The following is a 23,018-nucleotide window of genomic DNA, read 5'->3' as shown; positions in this document are numbered from 1 at the left end:
TAAGGATGCTCAATGAATTTAGTGAGAACTTCAGTAAACTCAGTGAGGGCCTCAAGAGCATAAAAAAGGACCAATCAGAAATGAAGGAGGCACTAACTGAAATAAAGAATAATTCACAAAGATTTAATAGTAGAGTAGGTAAAGCCCAGAAGCAAACCATCAATTTGGAATATAAGGAAGCAAAAAAAAACACCCAATCAGAACAGCAAAAAAAAAAAGAACCCAAAAAAATGAGGATAGTGTAAGGAGCCTCTGGGACAACTTCAAGCATGTCAACATTCGCATCATGGGGGTGCCAGAAGGAGAAGAGAGAGAGCAAGAAATTGAAAACCTATTTGAAACAATAATGACAGAAAACTTCCCTAACTTGGTGAAGGACACAGACATACAAGTCCAGGAAGCACAGAAAGTCCCAAACAAAATGAACCCCAAAGAGGTCACATTAAGACACATTATAATCAAAATGCAAAGGGTTCAAGACAAAGAGAGAATCTTAAAAGCATCAAGAGAAGCAGTTAGTTACTTACAAAGGAGCTCCCATAAGACTGTCAGTGGATTTCTCAAAGGAAACTTTGCAGGCCAGAAAGAGTGGCAAGAGATATTCAAGGTGATGAAAACCAACGACCTACAACCAAGATTACTCTATCCTGCAAAGCTATCATTTAGAATCAATGGACATATCAAGAGGTTTCCAGACAAAAAGAGTTTATCAACACCAAACTAGTATTATATGAAATGTTGAAGGGTCTTCTTGAAGAAAAAGTAGATCAAAAATATGAACAAATAAAATGGCAATAAATATATATCTATTGACAACTGAATCTACAAACAAAATAAACAAGCAGAACAGAAACATTCTCATAGATACAGAGAACATTTTGTAGATTGCCAGATGGAAGAGGGGTCGGGAGAATGGGTAAAAAAAGTGAAGGGATTAAGAAGTACAAATTGGTTGTTAGACTGACAAACCTCAAAGGGAAGGGGGATGGGAGGGTGGGAAGAAATAAACCAAAGAACTTATATGCATAACCAATGGACACAGACAACAGTGTGGAAAAATGCAGGGGGGGGGGGGTGGGAGTGGGAGGACGGGGTCAATAGGGGAAAAAGGAGGAACATCTGTAATACATGCAACAATAAAGATAAGTTTAAAACAGAACAAAAAAGCCAGACTTGAAGAGGAGAGTGGAGGACTGGGAAAGGGAGCTGAGTGAGCCATCCTGTTACATCCCGAATGAAAAGAGTTGATAAAACATCCCTATCTGCATGATCCTTTTATAGGAGGGCTTCATCCTAAATCAACTCGTTGACCCTGTGGTGACTTGGTCACATAACCAGGGAGAAGCAAAGGTCTCCTGTACATCACAGCTGAGCACTTCAGGAGCTCCCCTAATCTGTTTTGACACCCAACTCCTCTGCAGACCTGGGTCCCCACACTGTGCCCCATGACTCTGCTGAACCTGTTGTTTCATTTGTGAGGGGAGGCGTGGTCAGCCTGAGTGTGACACTGGCATGTGGAAGAGGTGTCACAGGTGAGGCGGCATCCTTTCCCTTGCTCACCAGCCTCTCTGCCCTGCACATTCAACATCCATCCAGGCTGCTCTCCAGACAGAACCTGAGGTCCTCCCTCTACTTTCCACAATGCCTACCCTCTGTGCCAACAAAAGCTCCCTTGCAGAACAACACACACACTCAGGGACCGGCTGCCTTCTCTCCCCACTGCTCAGCACTAAACACATTTCTATCCCAGGTGGGAGCGTCAGCTTCATACAGAAGCTGAGGCCTATGCAATCTCTCCTCAGCCTTCTCTGACTCACCATATATGACTGCTCCAGCCTTTCCTGTGCAGAGAGGAAACATGCCAGCGTTTACTGAGGACCTGCTATGAATCCTGACTGTGCTGGTCTTTTTCAGATATAGCAACTTTAAGGAGAACCATGAGTTAATATTATTTCCAGTTTACAGAGCAAGAACATGAGGTTCAGGGGGGTTGAGCAACTTGCCCATGATCACACAGCAAGAACTTACAGGTGATGAGGGAAAAGGGTAAGATCTAACTCCGAATCCATCACATCTCTAAGCCTCTTTTCACCACATCATGCTGCTTCCTTCAAGTTCTCACTCCCCCGCCCTGTATTTAGCTGAGGAGTTCACAAGAATTCCGCCCTCTCAAACATACACATCACCCAGAGGTTTTATTAAAATGAAGATTCCAACACAGTGGGTTTTGGGAGAAGCTTGGGAATCTGCACTTCTGACCAGCTCCAGGGGATGCTGATACACCTGCTCACACACCACAGATTGAGTAGTAGGGGGCCAGGCAGTCAGACTGACTGAGAGTCATGTAAAGCCTGGTGACTTATCCCAGGCAAACGAGCCTCCTTGAGCTGCACTGATGGACTCACAATGACTAGATCAAGAGATGATGGTCCCTCTGTGTCCTGCACTGTGTCAGGATCCAGGGCCACTGACAACCAGTTTATCCAGAGGAAGACCCTAGGATGCCCAGAGCTCCATAATCTCACAGAAGGGAGACAGGAGAGAGGTGTTGATGGTTAGTCTGGAGAGGACATACGGCCCAGGGGAAGAGAAAGGCTGTCTCAGGAGTCTGGCACTTGGGAACTCTGTGAAGATTTGGGACGAGTGAGTGGAAGTTATATGTAAACAAAGGGCTCGTGACACTGAAGCTCTTTCTTTCTTTCTTTTTTTTTTTTCTATCCTCACCTGAGGACATTTTTTCATTTTTTATTCAGATAGAGTGGGGAGAGAGAGAGAGAGAGAGAGAGAGAGAGAGAGAGAGAGAGAGAGAGAGAAAGAAACGTCAATGTGAAAGGGATGGTTGCCACCCGCACGACCCAACCAGGGCCGGGGACAAACTGCAACCGAGGTACATGCCCTTAGCGGGAACCGAACCCGGGTCTCTCTGGACCGCAGGCCGACGCTCTAACCGCTGAGCCAAACCGGCCAGGGCCTGAAGCTCTTTCTAACTCCTGAAGTTCTCCAACCACGCGAAAGGGCCTTAGAAAGTTAAACTCGCTGCTTCTGGGGGTTGTCAAGCAAAAGCTGAATCAGCGCTTGTTACTGATAGTAAAGAGTGGATTTCTAAGAACTGATTGGTGCTTGAAACCAGTGATCTCCAAGGTCTCTTTCAACATTGATATTCTATAATTCTAATTAGACTCATGTCTCATCTTTGAAAAAAGAAACTGGCCCAGTCTGTTTTGTGTCCCTACACAGCAGACTGCTCCTGGAAGAATCCTGGCTCCTCTCCATTGCTGAGCCTCTCATACTGCCAAGTGGAAAAGTCAGGTTCATTACCACACAAATAAGTTACCTGGTCCAGCCGCCCTTTGGTGCCTGGGTGCAGAGCTGTGGGGAGAGGAGCACAGCCATCACTATACACTGAAAAGCTCTCTTGGTCTAATGAGCACCTCAGTCATTTCTGGTCTGGTTTCACAAATACTGTGGTTGTAGCAGGAACCAGAAGAATAGCCATGTGTTGTTTAAATTCAGAGCAGAAACATTTAGCCAACAAGCATAATTCTTTGTACTTGTAGGGTGACTTTCTTTCCTCGTCTCTATGGGAACCATTTCTTTAATTGTCACAACACTCCTAGAGGGGGAACAGAACATTTATATCCCTCTTTTTAAAGCTCTGATATTCAGTGGCATCCACAGAACTAATGGATGTAAGAGTAAGAAACGGAATCTAGTCTCTCTCTCTCTTTCTCTCAGCTGTGGGTGAGTATAGCATGATGGGAAAGAGCAATAGGTCAGCCGAACAATGAATGCACACCATGTGCCAGCCACTGTCCTGTGATCACTACACAACTCACAGAATTTTTCTGAATCCTCAAGACCACCCATGAGATAAGAGATTACTTCCCCATTTCGCAGTGAGAAAACTGAGGCTCCACTTGATTACACATTGTACAATGTGTAACATTGCACAATGTTATGCTGCTGCCTCTGCCTGGGAATCCAATCCTAGGCTGTAACCTTTCAGAACCCAAGGATGAAGTCACTGGTTACAGAGTCCCAGTGGCCCTGTGTCAGAGTCCCATGCCCACAACAGGAATGGCTTTGTTTTTACTCGAGTGTAAGTACTTCCAGAATGAGTCCTTGTTAACCTTTAGAACAGCTAACAAAAAAATATTAAAACTCTTCCAGAAAGCCAGGAATATAAAACCTGTCTACCAAACCAGGTTCAAATGGCTACCTGCTTCAGCATGTCATCCGAGTACTCCAGCCAGGCGCATGACGTGGTATAAGCAGGGTAGCCATGCATCAGCATTTGCTCTTCTGTGGAAACACAACACTTGTCAACACTTCACTCTTTCCAGAGACCTTCAGAATAAGACTGCTTGTAGCTAAGCTGCTGCCCCTCAGAGGATCTCCTCTGATCCTGCACCCAGCCCTCAATCCAGCCCCTCATCACATTCAGGATCATTCACATTCTGAGGATGACAAATGGAGGGTGGGCGTGCGGGAGGGGGCTTAGGGGGGTGGTCAGGATATCCTCTAGAACTGCCCACTAGTCAAGGGTATTCCTGCATAGCCACACCCAAGAGGCTTCTTCATTTAGACTCAACTGGCTATCGAGGATCTGGCTGTTGGGCACGAGGCATCTGGGAGGACAATGTGAACCCCCAAAGGACAGGGACACTCAAAAGTAAACAATGATAACAAAAATAAATGAAGGACATTTCTGCACAACCCACCTCTCTCTTTTTTACCAACTTGACCTTTCTTCAGTATTTCTGGAAAAAATAAAAGCATCATCACTCTCTTAGACAACAAATGTTGTGCACACAATGTTGTTTGCACATCAGCATGCACCAGAAAGCTTCCAGTCTCATCACTTGAACATGACTCACCATAGGCTTCCTCCTCAGTCAGGACGTCAGTGATGTACCTAAAATCGATGCAGGATAGCAGGGTCCTTGGATCCTGGCAGTGTGGCAGGAGGAGGGAGGGGGGAGGCCCGAGTCAATTCACAAGTGGATTGTCTTTCTAAGAATCTGCTTACGCTGATACATAGAGCTTATCCTTTCCAGGAAACAGCCTTTGGGATTTGTGTTATGTTGTTTGATTCTGTCATCTCTTGGTGTAGAATCCATCAGAGGGTCATCGTCGCTTCCTGATGAAGTCCTTAAAGCCCTCATGCTCTGGCCCACCCCTTGCTCCCTCTCCATCTCTCCTTTCCCTCGAAACCTAGGCTCCCCATTCCAGGCTTCTGGAAAGAGAATGGAGTGTGAGGCAGGCACTCAGCACACATTAAATGGATAGATGAGTGCATGTCACTCAATATGTCACTGTTCCACCCTTTAGGAATGATGTCCATCCTGAAGCAGCTTAGAGGGAGAGGAAAGAGGGCTGGTCTCAGTCAGGCCACTCAGGGTCAACCCTGTGTCCACCATTTATTAGTAGCATAACCTTGGGCAATTTCCTCTCCTGTCTAACAGGGACAGTCACTTCACTGGCAGGAACAGGGTTCACCATGAGAGTGCCCACTGTGCTGACTCCCTGGATCGTCATTGGCTGTACCCCCCCACCCCTCCTGTCCAGGCTCAGGGCTCTGGCCACACTGGGAGGCAGACATTCAGCGAGGCCTCTAGCTGAGATCTCCCTCCACCCCAATTTAGAGTCACTTGGGAAGCAACTGGTAGCTTCCCCACTCAGATTTTACTGTGAAATATTCAGAGTGATGAAAAGCAAGAACCTACAACCAAGATTACTCTATCCTGCAAAGCTGTCATTTAGAATCGATGGCCATATAAAAACTTTCCCAGACAAGAAAAAGTTAAAGGAGTTCATCACCACCAAACCGTTATTATACAAAATGATGAAGGGTCTTTTTGAAGAAAAAGATAAAATATATGAACAAACAAAATGGCAATGAATACATATCTATCGACGATGGAATCTACAAACAAAATGAACAGGTAGAACAGAAAACATTCTCATAGATACAGAGAACATTTTGTTGGTTGCCAGATGGGAGGGTGGTTGGGGGAATGGGTGGAAAAGGTGAAGGGATTAAGAAGCACAAATTCATTGCTAAGACTGACAAACCTCAAAGGGAAAGGGGTTGGGGGGTGGGAAGAAATAAACCAAAGGACTTATATGCATAACCAATGGACACAGACAATAGTGTGGGAAAAGGCGAGAGGGGGGCGGGAGTGGGGAGGAGGGGGTCAATGGGGGAAAAATGTGGAACATCTGTAATACAGTCTACATTCAACAATAAAGATAGAAAGAAAGAAAGAAAGAAAGAAAGAAAGAAAGAAAGAAAGAAAGAAAGAAAGAAAGTCTACATCCTTCACTTTCAGATGTGCCCCCTATAAGTACGTCAGTGAGATAGTGTGATATCCTCCTGTCTTCACTTTCTTCCAGAGAAGGGACGTCTGCTGGTCCAAGTCTTCAAGGCCATGGTATTTTCTTTTCTCCTTAATTGTGATGTCACGTAATAACAAGGGCCTTCATTTGTTGACAACTAGAATTTTAGCGACCAACAAGGCATCATCCTGAGGCAGCCGATGCTCAGAGAAGTTAAGTGACATGCCCAGCGTCACCCAGCCAGTAAGTGATAGAGCCTGGAGAAAAAACCAGGTCTGCCTGATGCTGAAGATGCTCATCCCTGCTATAAACAGGTGGAGGAGAAAGAAGAGCGTGCTGTGCCTCTTTCTAATTCAGTGTTTGGCTCCTGCCCTGCTGGCATCATTCACTGGAGGCACAACAGTCTCAACGGTCACTTTCTTTTGAAGTCCAAGTGACGGAGTACTATCTTAATAATAATACCTTGCTCTTCAGGGTTTGTAAAGCACTTTTCTCATTTGGTCTTTGAACCAATTCTATCAGGTTCCCAGAGAACTTATGATCATTCCCTTTTCATAGTTAGAAAATGAAAGCTCTGAGAATTTGCATTATATGTGAAAGCTTCACAGTGGGGGAGGGGAAACCTAACAGTGCTTCTCATTGGGCCACCCTGCCTGCAGGGGGCAGAGCTGTTACTTAAACATCAGATTTTACTGGTTTTATGCTTTATCATCACTACAGTGATCCATAGACAGTCCTGAGTATATTTACTAATTAACAATAGGCAAATAATCCATGAAATCCATTTCATTTACAGAAACAATTATAATGTGATATAATTTACTTAACCATGTCAACAAGTAACTTCCACAGAGGCTAAAGAAAAAAGAAAAGATTTGTAAAATATATGTGTCAAGCATGAAAATAAATGCAAACTCCACCTATCAAACACCTACCCACCTTCCTACCGGCCTCTAAGGCTGCCACCTAACCCCTCACCTTTGCTGCCCTCCCTTCTTTCTCAGCCCTTTCTAACTAATTCTACAATCTCCTGACTACTGCCAATATCTCTAAGGGAGAAAACAATAAAACAAATGCCTTTATTTCTTTTGGGGGCTTGCAATGTATTTGTCTTTCAGGCTGCTCATAGAGGAGGTGTTCATTCCTCTGTGCGTGCTGTGTTGTTCCACAGAAGTAGCCCTGAGTGATTTACCTTTCCCTCCTGCTTGGCCCATAGTCCCACACAGCATTGAGAACGGCTGCTGTAGCCAGATGCACAACACCTTTCTCAGGACCAATCTGGTTAGGAAGCAAAACACACCAGCACGTCTTAGAATTGAAAAAGATATTTAGGTCTTTTGACCATGGTCACATTTCAAGAATTAAAAGACAGCAATGGAAACTCACCTAAAATGCCAAGTTTTTTTTTTTAGTAGTGACTATTCATATAGAAAATAATATAATAATAAATAATAATACAAAAATAAACTATGTTTTGTGCACCCACAACTATAAACTACTTTTGCCCACCTTATATACATTATATATTATAATATATATTTACATATATTTATAACATATATTTTGTAAATGTTACAATTTTTATTTATATTACATAAAATATAATATAAATAAAACTTATTTTATTGAACAATTATTTTTTTTAATCCTCACCCACGGATATTTTTCCATTTATCTTCAGATAGAGTGGGAGGGAGGAAAGGAGGGGAAGAGAGAGAGACAGAGAAAGAGAGAGATATGGATGTGAGAGAGACACATCGGCTGGTTGCCTCCCATAAGACCCCGACCAGGGTTGGGCCGAACCACAACTGAGGCATGTTGCCCTTGACCGGAATTGAACTGGCGACTCATTGGTCTGGGAGCTGATGCTCTAACTGCTGAGCCAAACTGGCCAGGGCTATTTTACTGAACTATTTGAGAGAAAGCTGCTGATACTATGCCCCTTTAACCCTAAATATTTCAGTGTGTAGTTCCTAAAAATAAGGATGTTTCTTACATAAACGTAGTACAATGATCAAAGTCAGGGACTATAGCATTGATAGAATTCTACCACCAAAAAGACAGTTCATAATCAAATTTCACCAATTGTCCCAATAATGTACTTTATTTTATTCACATAGTTATTGCATTTAGTTGTCATGTCTCTTTAGTCACTTTTTATCTGGAACAATTTTTCTTATTATTTTAAGAATGTTATTGATTTTTTAAAAGTGTACAGGCAATTGTGTGCAGTGTCCCTCAATTTGGGTTGGTCTGGAGTTCCTTCATGATTAGATTCAGTTTGCACATTTTTGGCACAAATTCTACATAAATGATGTTGTCACTTCTTTTCCTATTAGGGCTTTCACTTTTAGTGCTTGGGTAAGTTAGTGTCCATTAGGCTGCTGCACTGTGGGGTTACCACATTCCCTTTCTAAGTAAGGAGCTTAATACTGGCTCCAACATTTTAGCACTCACTGAAATTCTTGCCTCAAACAATTATAGTTACGATGGTTGCAATATGGTGATTGTCTAATGTTATCATTCCTTTTATAGCTAGTTTGTATTCTACTGTAATGACAAGCTTTCCCTTGTTGTTTGTTTACTACCTGAAGGGACTCATGTTTGCCTATGTTATTCAATGAATTATAAGCCATTACAACCATATTTATTTATTTATTTATTTATAAAGGAAAGATTATTTTCCTTTTTAAAAAATTTAATCCTCTCCCAAGGACATGTTTATTGATTTTAGAGAGAGAGAAAGGGAGAGAAACATCTATTGGTTGCCTCCAGTACATGCCTCGACCTGGGATCAAACACACAATCTAGGTACGTGCCCTGACTGGGAATCAAACTCACAACCTTTTGGTGTACAGAACAATGTCCTTACCAACTGAGCCTTATCAGCCAGGGCACTATCATATTTATTTTGATGCTTAAATTATTCCAGATTTGGCCACTGGGAGCTTCTTCAAGAGGATGCCTTTAAAGGCAAGTTTAATTTTGCAGAAGTTACAATGAAGACTGAGGCAGTGCGAAAAGGCTTCTCTTGTGCCTTTCTCTATCCATGGACAGAAGGCTGAGCAGAGTGAGAAGAGCTGGTGTCAGGAGGCAAGGTCAAGGTCCTCGTTACTGGACTGATCTTAATGTGATAGAATCCCTTCTCTGAAAACCTCACTTTTTTAATGCCTTGAACTTAGGGTTTGAATAAGACCTATACAAATAAAAGGTGCTCTAGTCTCTATCCTCTTAACTTTGCTCTTCTCTTATGTTTTTGTCCTTAATCCAATACTACTCATGCTCTCTCTCCCCCAGAGAGGTTGCCCATTCAGCACTTAATCCTCTAGAGGGCCTAGACCACTTCTTCCCTTTCAGGGAGTGGAGATGAAGTCCAGAAGGGCAGAGATAGCTAGCCATCAGGATCCAAGTCTGTCCAGATTCAAGTCTTACAGAAAGAAACCAATTACTTCAAAACAGATTGTCTGAATGATTCAAGTCCTAATTTATCTGAAATAAAATGTTTTACCTTAAAATTGTAAACCTGTCTCTATTTCCACATTTTTTACAGTCAAAGGACATCTTAGACCTTAGTAACAGAAGCATTTTACAAAATAGACCCCTTACCCACCTGAGCTGCCCATCACTTGTGAGCTGCCTGTAGAAGCCTCTGAAGTCACCAACAATGTCCCCAAGGTCCTTGTTAAGCACATGGTGGGCCAGGGCATCCACAGCACAGACAACTGTAAAAGAGGATTTAATTTTTGTTTATGTTTTGGTATGAAGCCAACAAAATAAGACACGCGAGCACCACAAACAAACTCATGTTCGCATTTTATGAAAATAATTTTAAATACAAAAGGTATATGTTTTTAAAAATCACCCCACATATGGCTTCTGGGGTTATCACAGTAATATCACACAAGTAAAATAGCTGTTCATCTGTATACTGAGCTTAATTTTATTGGTTGCCATATGAAAAACAAATGATAGATCTGAACATTTAAATCATGTTTCCAAATTATTTTCTTGTTCACTTTGTAAAGTGTCCAGTCAGATTCAAAACCAAACCTCGTTAGTTCATTGTTCCAAAAAAATAAGAAGACTAACTAATAGAATTTTTTAAATGCCTTTTCATTATTGTCATGTATAGAAAATATCTTGAATTCACAGCATAACAAACTGTTAAAGATGAAATAAAATGAATTTGCAGTCAGCCTAATGCATGTAAAAGGTTATAGTACATGAAAACACTAGTCATAAACAGTCAGTTGCTTACTACTGACTGACTTATAATACATATTTCATAAGTAATTTGGAGGTTAAACTTTACTTGGGTCAGCATTCCCATCAATTATTTATTTTTGGTGTTTTATTGAATAGGATTTATTTTGTTATTTCAGATGAAAAAGAAGTAACAAATTGAAAGGAAATTTCTATCCTTTGCTCAGCCTATAAAACACTTTTTCTATATGTAAATGGCCAAAATAACGAATCATCAATGCATCCCCAAAACAATTAATTTATTAGAAAAGATTTTGATAAACTTGTTGTTTGGTGTTGCCATTGCTTCAATACTAAAATTCTCAGGTCATTTAATAGGATGGTTGTTGATGTGCCATTTTACTATAAATCATATCCTGGAAAAAAGACCTTTGAAAGTATTTGAAACATGCTCTTAGAACACGCATGACCTCTGGGTAAAATAGCTCTCAGACAATGATGTACTTGCTCTCATATGGAGCATTTAGTGCTGAACCAATCATCCTGTGTTCTCTAGGGCTTTGGCTAACAAGACAGGGGATCATTATACTTTAGATATTCATACCCTAGAGTTGAGAAGACAGAATCCTCCTGAGTCCTTGATGGCCAGTGCTCTAGGATTAAAGCCATCTGAAGAGTAAGTCAGCAACTCAGAGAGAGATATACCATTATCTACATCAAATCTTTGTCTCATTAATGAGATGGTTGCTAGAGATTATTGACTGAAGCACACTTCTGGTTTGGGTCACAAGGGCAAATGCAGTTAACTAAAGTTAAAGATGATCTCATCTTTTACAGCTCTAAGAGATGCATAAGCAACACTAGTATATTCCTCTTAGCAGTGATTTTCAACCTTTGGCATCCCCTGGCACACATAAACTAAATACTAAAATTCTGCAGCACACCAAAAAAGTAAATTTTTTGCCAATCTGACCCCCAAAAATATATAATTTTTATTCATTCACACCAGATAGCTATTGTTCTATTGGCTGTTGTCATTTTTTTATTTGCCAATCTAAGGGAAAAGAGATCAGTGTCCCTGACTAAATAGTCAGGTGTTGCATGTTTCAAGAATTTTTGTGGCAAATCAACATGCCTGCCACCAGCACACCCATTGAAAATCGCTGATCTATACATAATATGTGGATTTTCCTTGCTCAAAATGAGGCCACTGCAAGAAGTTAACTAAATTTGGTACATTTGATAGAAATTTGGGTTGTGTTCTGATTCCAATGTGGAGAAAAAGTCCACTTCAGGTTTGGATGTTTGATGCAATAGCTGAGAAATTCATCTGGAAAAAGAGTCCTGAAGACAGCTTCTTGCTGACTAGACGCAAGGGTTCTCTCCTGTTCTATATCCACCCAGGACTCAATTCTGGGACCCTCCACCACGGGAAAGACAAGTCAGTAAAACCTAGCAAAGACACCATGGGCGCGGCCGGTGTGGCTCAGTAGTTGAGCGTTGACCCATGCACCAAGAGGTCGCTGGTTCAATTCTCTGTCAGGGAACATGCCCAGGATGTGAACAAAATCCCCAGCTGAGGACATGCAGCCAATCGGTGTTTTCTCTCATCGATATTTCTCTCTCTCTCCCTCTCTCTTCCTCTCTCTCTAAAATCAAAAAAGAAAAGAAAAAAAAAAAAAGACATCATGGTATCTGAACCTGAGTGCTGGTGTGAATCCTTAAGGCTGTCTTTGGTCTCTAAAAATTCTTTCTTGTCCTGGCCAGTTTGGCTCAGCGGTTAGAGTGTTGGCCTGCGGTCCGGAGAGACCCGGTTTGGTTCCGGCTAAGGGCGTGTACCTTGATTGCAGTTTGTCCCCGGCCCTGGTTGGGTAGTGTGGGTGGCAGCCACTCGATGTGTCCCTTTCATGTCGATGTTTCTCCTCTCTCTCTTTCTCTTCCTCTCTCTCCCTCCCACTCTATCTGAACAAAAAATGGAAAAATGTCCTCAGGTGAGGATAAAAAATAAAATAAAATAAAAATTCTTTCTCTTTTTCTTTTCTTACATAAAAACAACTATATCCGTCTATTCTATACATTATGAAAAAAACAACCATAACTCTCTCTCTCTCTCACACACACACACACACACACACACACACACACACACACAAGCACTCTCTTCATGGTAATGAGGAAAGACTCTTTCTTTTTATCATAAAAGAATGATTAGATAAGTAATCTGATAAAGGCTGCAGGAGAACAGTGATGCACTAATGGGATATTCATTTTTAATGTGAATGCCCTGCAACACAGTCAGTGATTCTGCAGTGAGTCACCTGATTTATGTAGCAAGGTTAAAGTTAAAATGAATTCTATCATGCTGTGGTCTGAAAAAGGCAGATGCCAACAATATCACCATAAAAGAGCCACTTACTAAAGTCATAAAGAGATGGAAATTGACTTACCCCTGCCTGAGATGTCTATCAGGATAGCCAGGTGGGGTGGGAATGGAGGAGGGGAGGGATTGTGAAGGCCCTAAAGCACTGGTTCAGCAACCATGCCAGAAGAGCCTCACATCTGTGTTAGGAGCATACAGTGTGCACAAGGTCGCTGCACTGTGTGGGACTCAGCCGAGTTCAGAGTCTAGGCTGTTAACAGAGACTGGTTACAATGGCCTGTCCCATAACATATTTTGTAACCTTGCTGAGTTTTATGCAACCCTTGGGGGCCACCCTGTATGGTCTGCAGTATGGAGAAAGTAGCTTCATAAAGTGCTCAACTTAGACCAGAAACAAGTGAAGTCACAGGAGAAGGTAAAACACAGCTCACAAACCTATTATGGTCAATGGTCACTGCCTTAGAAAAAACATTAACAGTAAACCTTTGACTCAATGAAGAGGGGCACAGGGAATTATTGCTGAGTCTCCTCCTTCTGCCTGGCAAATTCCTGTTCACCCTTCAAGACTCATCTCAAAGCTTCACCTCTACTCTGAAGCCATCCCTGATCCTCCTGGACAATCAATTAACCCTCTTTCCATGTAAATTGTACCCACTTTTTTTTTTATTCCTCACCCAAGGATACTTTTCTATTTATCATTAGATAGAGTGGGAGGGAGGGAGAGAGAGAGTGACAGAGAGACAGAGAAAAACATCGATGTGATAGAGCCACATTGACTGCTTGCCTCCCGCATGACCCAACCAGGTCCGGGGACGAACCGCAACCGAAATACGTGCCCTTGACTGGAATTGAACCCGAGACTCATTGGTCCAAGAGCAACGCTCTAATCGCTAAGTCAAACCAGCCAGGGCCTTGTACCCACTTTAAAAAAAATAGTTCTTGCCCTGGCTAGTTTGGCTCAGCTGTTAGAGCATCAGCCCACGGACCAAAGAGTCATGGGTTTGATTCCGGTCAAGGTTATGTACCTCAGTTGCAGTTTGATCCCTGGCCCTGGTCGGGGTTCTGTGGGAGGCAACCAGTCAATGTGTTCCTTTCACATCGATGTTTTACTCTCCCTCTCTCTCCTGCTCTCTCTCTGTCCTTCCTCCTCCCACTCTACCTGAAGATAAATAGAAAAATATCCTCAGATGAGGATTTTAAAAAAATTGTTCTTCTCATACTGCACTATCATTCCTTTTATGTGTGTCACCCTCAGAAATTTGTACATTCCTTCTCCTTATACGTAGAACTCTGTCTCCTTTCTCTTTTTAAAAAATTCTTATCTCCGATGCCTGGCAAAGTTCTTTTTTTTTTTTTTTAATCCTCACCCGAGGACATTTTTCCATTTTTTTGTACAGATAGAGTGGGAGGGAGAGAGAGGAAGAGACAGAGAGAGAGAAACATCGACATGAAGGGACACATCGAGTGGCTGCCACTGCACGACCAACCAGGGCCGGGGACAAACTGCAACCGAAGTACGTGCCCTTAGCGGGAACCGAACCCGGGTCTCTCCGGACCGCAGGCTGATGCTCTAACCGCTGAGCAAAACCGGCCAGGGCCCTGGCAAAGTTCTTGATACACAGGAGTACTCAAGAGGAGTTTGTAGAAGGACTGGCAGATGTCACAACAGAATGCCAGCCCTGTGTAGAGCTGTAACAGTAGCCACCTTGGTGGTATCCACTTAAAGCTCAAGGTAGCTTCCCCTGGCTTTCTCTCTGTGTCTCTGTCTCTGTCTCTCTCTTTCTCTCCTTTTATCTGCTCAACAATATTAAAATCTTTCAGTGGTGCAAGACTTTGATTCTACAGCTAAAAGAGAGCTGACAGTGCAAATATCCATGGGAAAATCACCACCACAGTTAGAGAATCTGTGTCCTCCCTTTCCAGACCCTGACTCTTCAACTTATCATAATTTGGCTTCAGCCCCAATGATCCATTGAAATTGATCTTGCAAAAGTCATTTTTTTTTTATAGTAATTTTCGAATTTTGTACCCTGTGCATGAATTATGCATTGGGAAAAAAAAAAAATTCCAAATAACTTGTACTTAAATGTTCTGGGGAAAAAGCACTTTGAGTAGTCAGGGGGATCAGTGTGACTAGTTGAGCAGCTGTCTGTGCCTCATTTTCCTTATCTCTGAAAAAATGAGACTCAAGACCACCCCTTAGCTCTGGTCCAGGTCTGAGAGAAGAACAACTAACTCATGGCTCAGTGTCCATCCTACACATCTGCTCTTCCCAAACGAGAGTTCTGAAACTGGGCAGGGCCAAACGCCTTTTCTGCATGAAGAGCAATGAACTTGAAACCAACTCAGTATGAAGTGTTTTTGAAAAGTTAATAGACTCACTACACATATCACAATGAGCCTTGCTATGTGAGTGCACACCTGCCTGTCTCAGGTCCCGCAGTCACTTGCCTAGTTCAGGTCCTCAAAGCTCTGCAGAGAAATGGACTGAGATCCAAGGATTTGTACCTCAGTCGCAGTTCGATCCCTGGCCCTGGTCGGGGTTCTGTGGGAGGCAACCAGTCAATGTGTCCCTTTCACTTCGATGTTTTCCTCTCCCTCTCTCTCCTTCTCTCTCTCTCTCTCCTTCCTCCTCCCACAGTCTATCCACGACTACAAGGAGAGGCGCCAAATTCTGTCACTTTTTCATTTCTCCCAGTGAAATAAATAAACCATGAAAAATTGTTGTTACTCACTTTGAGCAGTAAATACAGAGAAAAATAAGGTCAGAATTGAAATCTAAGTGAAATTTAAGCATTCTTGAACCTTAAGAGAATGTTCAACTCACCAACTTCAGTGCCTTTTCCCAGAGTGAAAGTAATTCCATACCCCTTGAGTCCATCTTCCGCATCAGTCTCTAAGATGACATAGGCAGCCGAATAGTCAGGGTCCGTGTGCTGCAGGGAAAATGCCCCCCAACCACACAACACACACATGAGAAATCTGAAGCCTGACAATGACATCATTAAGAGTAGAAACTGCAATGGGAGATATGCAAGAAAAGCTCCAATCTGATAGAACCCTGGATCTACCCCAAAGAAAAGGTAGGCACTCTGAATGGACAAAGGGGATGGTTTCCTGAAGGAGTCAAATTATTTAACAAGTGCAATGTGTACATTTTTCATGCCAGCTTGCAGTTTGTCTCTTTTGATAGTCCGCTCAATTTTAAACTCAGTTTCACCTTTAGCTATTGGTCAGCTCTTTGAACAGAGTTACGTTCACATGCAGCTTCAAATTGCACAAGCCATGGTTTTAGAGGTTCTCACATAAAATTGAATTTCTCGTCATTGCAGCCATTTAGAGCAGGGCTGAAAAGACAACGGCATAAATTTAGAAGCGATAACTGAGAAAAAACAAGGAATTAAAACTTCAATAAAAAAATCAAACAAATAAAACTTCAATTGATTTTGTGTGTGTGTGTGTGGTGGTACGGGGGTACAGACTGACAATCCCCAGAAGAGGGGATGGTGGGGGAGAGATAAACCACAGAACTTATATGCATGTATGCATGAACAGTGTACATGGACAACAAACTGGGGACAGGGTGGGGAGGGAGGGGAAGGGGGGAATCAGTGGGGGGAAAAGGAGAAACATCTGTAACAAAAATTAATTAATAAAAAATAAAAAAAAAAACAACTTCAAAACAAACTAACCCATTTTGTGTTTTGTTCTTTTTTTTTTTAAACTTTCTATTAAAAAGTATTTTGATGCCCTGGCCAGTTTGGCTCAGCAGTTAGAGCGTCGGCCTGCAGTCCAGAGAGACCTGGGTCTGGTTCCCGCTGGGGGCATATACCTCGGTTGCAGTTTGTCCCCGGCCCTGGTTGGGTTGTGCGGGTGGCGGCCACTTGGTGTGTCCCTTTCACGTCAATGTTTCTCTCTCTCTTTCTCTCTCTCTCTTTCTCCCCCTCCCTCTCTGTCCCTCCCGCTCTATCTGAACAAGAAATGGAAAAATGTCCTTGGGTGAGGATAAAAAAAAAGTATTTTGATAATAAGCATTTACTAACTGATGATTATGAAACTTGACACTACTTGTTGATACGGGGAATGCAGAAGTAAAAAAACTACAAATCTATTTCTAGAAATTTCTCATACAGTGGAAAGAAAAAGCTCACATACAAGAACCAGGTGAGAATATCCGCTAAGATAGTACAAGGTCATGTGCTAATGTGTGTTCGGGTAGAAGTACCACAGAAGCTGAAGGAAGAAGAGCAAAGATGAAGCAGGGGACCGGGACATTTGGATGAGCAGAGGGGCAGGTGAAGGCATGTAGGGAAGAGAGACATATGAAACTCAGAGGTCTTGTGAAATACAGAAGTACAACGTACCCTGAGGTCACTGGTTTGCAAGTGAAGGAAGACAATATTGGATGGGTGCTGTGGGGGGCAGACAATGGAGACCCCAAAAGGCCAGGCAGAAAATCTAAATGTATTAATAAGGAGTGTTGGGCCCGGCCGGTGTGGCTCAGTGGTTGAGCATCAACCCATGCACCAAGAGGTCGCTGGTTTGATTCCCAGTCAGGGCCCAGGCCCAGGTAGTGGGCCCAATCTCCAGTTGGGGGCATGTAGTTGGCAGCCAATCGATGTTCTCTCTCATCGATGTTTCTGTCTCTCTCTCCCTTCCTCTCTCTCTAAAATCAATAAAGAAAAATAATTTTTTAAAAAAAGGAATGTAGGGTGCAATTATTGAAGCATTTTACATTGGGATATGGCAATTTATTACTATTGTTGTTATGTACTATTTATTATTCTGGTACTCGATCCTAACAGCTTTACATGGTTTACAACAATACTATAAAGTAGGTGCTATCATCCCTATCTCACCGATAAGGAAACTGAGTTTAAAGAGGCAAAATGTAAACTCCTGTGTTCAGGGAGGGAGAGGAGGTGCATGTAATGGACAGGAGGCCTGTGGCTGGCATGCAGAGGCCCAGTGGAGGACTTTAGGTGTGATGTGTTCCTGAACACCAGCTGCATATTAGAGACTATGCAGGTTGCTGAGGGGGCACAGGCATGTCTGCCCTTGAGGAAGTTCCAGTTTAGAATCCATGGTAACAGAGACTCTAATACTATGAGGCAGAACATGATGCGAATGAAGAAAGCCAGGCAGGGAGCCCTCTAAACTGAATGCACTGGAAGCTAGAAGAGCTTTGTGATGAAAGCAGAACCTGAGCTGGGTGCTGGAGGATGGGGAGCTTTGCAGCAGTGGAAGGGAGGATGAAGGATCTGGAGGGAATAATATCTCAGGTCAGGTGAAAGCAGTGAAGGGACAGAAAAGGGAAAGACGAGTATATTTAAGGGTTGGTAACCACCCTGGTTTGGCCTACCCATTGGGTTCCTGGAGGGAAGTTGGGACATAAGGCTGAGAGAGATGCCAGGAACTAAACTCATGGAAATTTCTGGCCTATGTGGAGAGGAAGTAATGGAAAAAGGAAACCCTTCACTGAAGCCTTCTGTGAGGGTCAAAGGAGGAGATGAGCTGAGAGTGACTTGAAGCTTCTGAGTCCTTGTGACTGGATGTGGAAAAAATGGGACTCTAGCACACTGCTGATGGGAATGCAGACTAGTGTGGCCACTATAGAAAACAATATATTGTTTCCTCAAAATATAAAAAATGGAATTGCCAATTGACCCAGTGATCCCACTTCTAGGAATACATCCTAAGAAGCCTGAAACACCAATTAGAAAGAATATATGTACCTCTATGTTCATAGCAGCACTATTTACAATAGCTAAGATCTGGAAACAGCCCAAGTGTCCATCAGTAGATGAGTGGATAAAAAAGCTGTGGTACATTTACACAATGGAATACTGTAAGAAAGAAAGATCTCATATCCTTTGAGACAACATGGCAGGACCTGAAGAGTATTATGCTAAGTGAAATAAGCCAGTCAGAGAAAGACAAGCACCACATGATCTCACTTATTTGTGGAATATAATGAAGAAAACAAGCTGATGAACAAAATAGATCCAGAGACATGGTAGTAGGGAACCGGCTGACAAAACTCAGAGGGAGGGGGGGGCTGATGGGAAGAGATAAACTAAAGCACTTAAATAGATATACGCATAACCAGTGGACAAAGACAACAGTGCGGTGAAGGGGGAGTGTCAATGTGGTGGGGGTGGAAGGAGGGACATCTGAAATATTTTTGACAATAAAGGAAAAAAATCTTCACCCGGCCAACGTGTCTCACTGGTTGAGCATCAACCCATGCACCAAGAGGTTGTTGGCTCCATTCCTAGGCAGGGCACATGCCCAGGTTGTAGGCCCAATCTCCAGTGGGGGGCATACAGGAGGCGGCCAATCAATGTTCTCTCTCATCGATGTTTCTATCTATCTCTCCCTCTCAAAGCAATAAAGAAAAAATATTTTTTAATAAAAGAAAAGAAACTTCAATGAAATATAAATAACAAACAGTACTCTCCGACTGCAATGCCGGAAATTGGTAATAATAAAGTTTTTCCACTTTAAGAAAACAACAAAACAACATAAAAAAATAAAAGTAAAGACTAACGATGAAATTTCTGGAGATGGAGGTGATGAGAATGGGGGCCAGGGGGTCAAGAAGGGTGGAAGTAAGAAAACAGGAAAATAGATTAGTTTGTGAAGACATGACTTACAGGAAAAAGGAGGAATAGGAGAGGGTAGGTTTGGAGATTGATGGGTGGAGATGGGGCCAAGGGTGCATTTGTCTTCAGTGTTCTTGGGGATGCAATGGAAAATGTCTTCTAACTGCTTCAGGTGCTGGACTGAGGGCCGGAGGAAGGAGACAGGGGTCTGAAACAGCGACTCTAGGAAGCTCAGCAGACAATGGGGAAAGGCGGAAAACTATGGCTGGGAAGTGGTGGGGTTAGCTGGAGCTAGGCTGTGAACCCATAGCACCGGGACTCTCTTGAACCTTAGTGAGGGCCTGGATAAGCAAGCAACTTGTAAATACACTGCAGGTCTGAGAGCTCTGTGTTTCTTAAAAGGCTGATAAGAAATCATAACTGGAACCCTTTACTTGAATAGACCTGGGGAACAGTTTCAGGGTTCCTTCATGAAAATATTCTACTTGTGATTAGGAAGCCTCGTTCTGCTGCTAAGGGCTGAATGTAGCTGAATTGCTGAGGCCAACATGCCATGAGGACTCAAGAAGCAATCATGAGAGTTATGGCAGCACCACCAAGAACTGCAAAGTAGCACATTCCCTTAAGAAGGCACTTTGATAATCAGCACACAACATATACCGTATCTCCAGGTGATAAATATTTAAGGATTTATTCAAACAACAGATATTGGCGAGGGTGTGGAGAAAAGGGGACTCTAGTACCCTGCTGATGGGAATGCAGACTGGTGCAGCCACTATGGAAAACAATATGGTGTTACCTCAAAAAATTAAAAATTGAACTTCCATTTGACCCAGTGATCCCACTTCTAGGAATATACCCTAAGAAGCCTGAAACACCAATCAGAAAGAATATATGTACCCCCATGTTTGTAGCAACACTGTTTACAATAGCTAAGATCTGGAAACAGCCCAAGTGTCCATCAGTAGACGAATGGATATAAAAGCAGTGGTACATATACACAATGGAGTACTACACAGCTGTAAGAAAGAAAGATCTCTTATCCTTTGAGACTACATGGAGGGACCTGGAAAGTATCATCCTAAATGAAACAAGCCAAACAGAGAAAGACAAGTATCATATGATCTCACTTATTTGTGGAATATAATGAACATAACAGTCTGAGGAATGAGGTAGTCCCAGAGACGTGGAAGTGGGGTACAGACTGACAATCCCCAGAAGAGGGGGTAAATCACAGAACTTATATGCATGTATGCATGAACAGTGGACATGGACAACAAAGCTGGGGACAGGGCAGGGAGGGAGGGGGAGAGGGGAATCATTGGGGGGGAAAGGAGAAACATCTGTAACAAAAATTAATTAATAAAAAAATTAATTAATTAAAAAATATAATAAAATAAAAAAAAATATTTAAGGATTTATGAGCTTGCAAAACAGGTGCCAGATAATATTTCCTGACCCCGAGGTCATAGACCACTCAGAACCAGAGACAAATTCCATTCTACAGTAAACCAGGCCACTTTAACACTTCACAAATCAAAGTGGAAAGTCTAGGCCAGAGCCTCTTCTGCTTCAGTTTCCTCATATATAAATAGTAATTATAGCCAACACTTAATGATGGCCTTCTCTGTGTCAGGCTCTTCACAGCCATCTCATTTACATGTATGAAGTGGATATCATTATACAGATGAGAAAACCTAGGCTGGGGGAGACTGGGTTTCCCCTCAGGTGCCACACTTCAGAGGGGCAAAGGCCAGTTGCACTAGATCAGGTGCTTGGATTTTACAAGCCAGTAAAATTTCAAACACTTATTTGGAGATCCACAAAGGATGGCCAATTGGATATTTTTTAAGTCATTCGCCATAATAACATATAAGAAAAAACATGTGCCCTGGCAGGTTTGGCTCAGCTGTAGAGCATCAGCCTGCGGTCCAGAGAGACCCGGGTTCGGTTCCGGCTAAGGGCATGTACCTCGGTTGCAGTTTGTCCCCGGCCCTGGTTGGGTCGTGTGGGTGGCAGCCACTCGATGTGTCCCTTTTATGTCAATGTTTCTCTCTCTCTTTCTCTTCCTCTCTCTCCCTCCCCACTCTATCTGAACAAAAAATGGAAAAATGTCCTCGGGTGAGGATTAAAAAAAAAAAGAAAGAAAGAAAAAACATGTAAGAATTTTAAAAAGCCAGAAGAACTTTACCTCAGAATAAAGGACATTCTTTTAAATGTAATAACTTTGTTTAGATAGCATTTTATAAAATATTTCAGGTACACAAAGAGCACAAGTAAGGTAATAAACAACAGTGTGCCCTCTACCCACTCATGAAAAGTACAATATTACAATATGAAGAAAGAGGCCTCAGGTTCACAGGTGTTTACACATTTATACCCATGCAACTTTGTTTTTCTAGTGTAGCCAACTCATCGGTGGATCTGGTGGGGATAGTGAGGATCCAGTGGGTGACAGGCCTCAAGAAGACCCTGCACAGGGAACCATTGCACTAGACAGTGGTGGTGATGGTGAGGTCTCTCTAACACTCTCAGTAAGCAAAACACCCTTCAGTGGGAGTCAAAGTTGATGCCTTTACTGCCATATCTAAAGATTGATATTTGCTTAACTCTTTACAGTGACAAGTCCTTTCTAGCCACATATTCAGGTCATTTCCTGAAAGCCCTCTCTCACACGACTCAGAGTTACTAGGAGCTTGTTTGTCTGGCTTCCCAGCCAGATTGTGACTTCATTTCATAGATGGGCCCAAGAGGCCCAGAGAGATTAGGGTCTCATCCAGGTCACACAGCAAGCTGTATCATAGGCAGGATCACCACCAAAGCGCCCGAACTGGTTTCTCAGTGCAGAAGCCAGCGTTGTAGTCTAAGGTTTTGTTGTTTATCATGCATTCTACGACTCCCAGCAAAATGCGAATCAGAAAAGTAAAAACAGGAAATATTCAACGCCAGCAAAAATAAAATAAAAATAAGAAAAGAAAAGAAAAAACAATAACAACAAAAAAAACAGGAGAGTGGAAATTTTCTGTTTACTTTTATTCTCTTTCCCGGCCTCTTCTTTACAAACTCTTGCAAAGCTGGGAGTCTCCCGGGACTTAACGGGGCTCCCCACGCCTGTGTGGGCCCCTGCATCAGCAAGGCGGAGGGCACCCGGAGGTCGGTCAGCGCTTGTCCTGGCGTCCGAACCGTGGCCCCCAAGCGACGTAGGGAAGCGCAGGTCACGGACCGAGAGCCGGGAGATCTTGCCCTGCACCATGTGGCCGCGCGCCCAGGAACCGCGGCGTCACTAACTTCCTCGCGCTCTGCGGGAGAGTGGCGGGAGGGGGCAGAGCCCGGCACGGCGGGCGCTGATTGGCTGCAAGGTCCGGGGGTGGGGCAGTGCACGTGAATTTGGCGGGATGGCTGCTGCAGGTCCTCCTCCGGGCTCCCAGGGACCCACTGACATTCCTGCCGCTTTTTCACCGTATGCTGGTCGGCGCCTCCCTGCACGGATC

At 43.0% G+C, this 23,018-nt stretch overlaps 1 protein-coding gene across 1 annotated transcript in view; it reads right to left on the bottom strand.

Annotated features, from left to right (window-relative positions):
• Positions 1-22,780, bottom strand: part of ENOSF1 (enolase superfamily member 1) — a 42,521-nt gene extending 19,741 nt beyond the window's left edge. Inside the window, 10 exon segments of the mRNA XM_036245498.1 lie at positions 3,335-3,369; positions 4,220-4,302; positions 4,722-4,760; positions 4,878-4,950; positions 7,168-7,194; positions 7,532-7,554; positions 7,557-7,617; positions 9,946-10,061; positions 15,750-15,858; positions 22,691-22,780. Of these exon segments, the coding sequence (XP_036101391.1) occupies positions 3,335-3,369; positions 4,220-4,302; positions 4,722-4,760; positions 4,878-4,950; positions 7,168-7,194; positions 7,532-7,554; positions 7,557-7,617; positions 9,946-10,061; positions 15,750-15,858; positions 22,691-22,780 (656 nt within the window).
• Positions 22,781-23,018: the final 238 nt, after the last annotated feature.

The sequence above is a fragment of the Molossus molossus genome, unplaced genomic scaffold (assembly GCF_014108415.1).
Source record: "Molossus molossus isolate mMolMol1 unplaced genomic scaffold, mMolMol1.p scaffold_m16_p_6, whole genome shotgun sequence".
In the NCBI taxonomy this organism is placed as follows: Eukaryota; Metazoa; Chordata; class Mammalia; order Chiroptera; family Molossidae; genus Molossus; species Molossus molossus.
The sequence above is the reverse complement of the archived record's forward strand: the minus strand, read 5'-3'. Positions and strand labels throughout refer to the sequence as shown.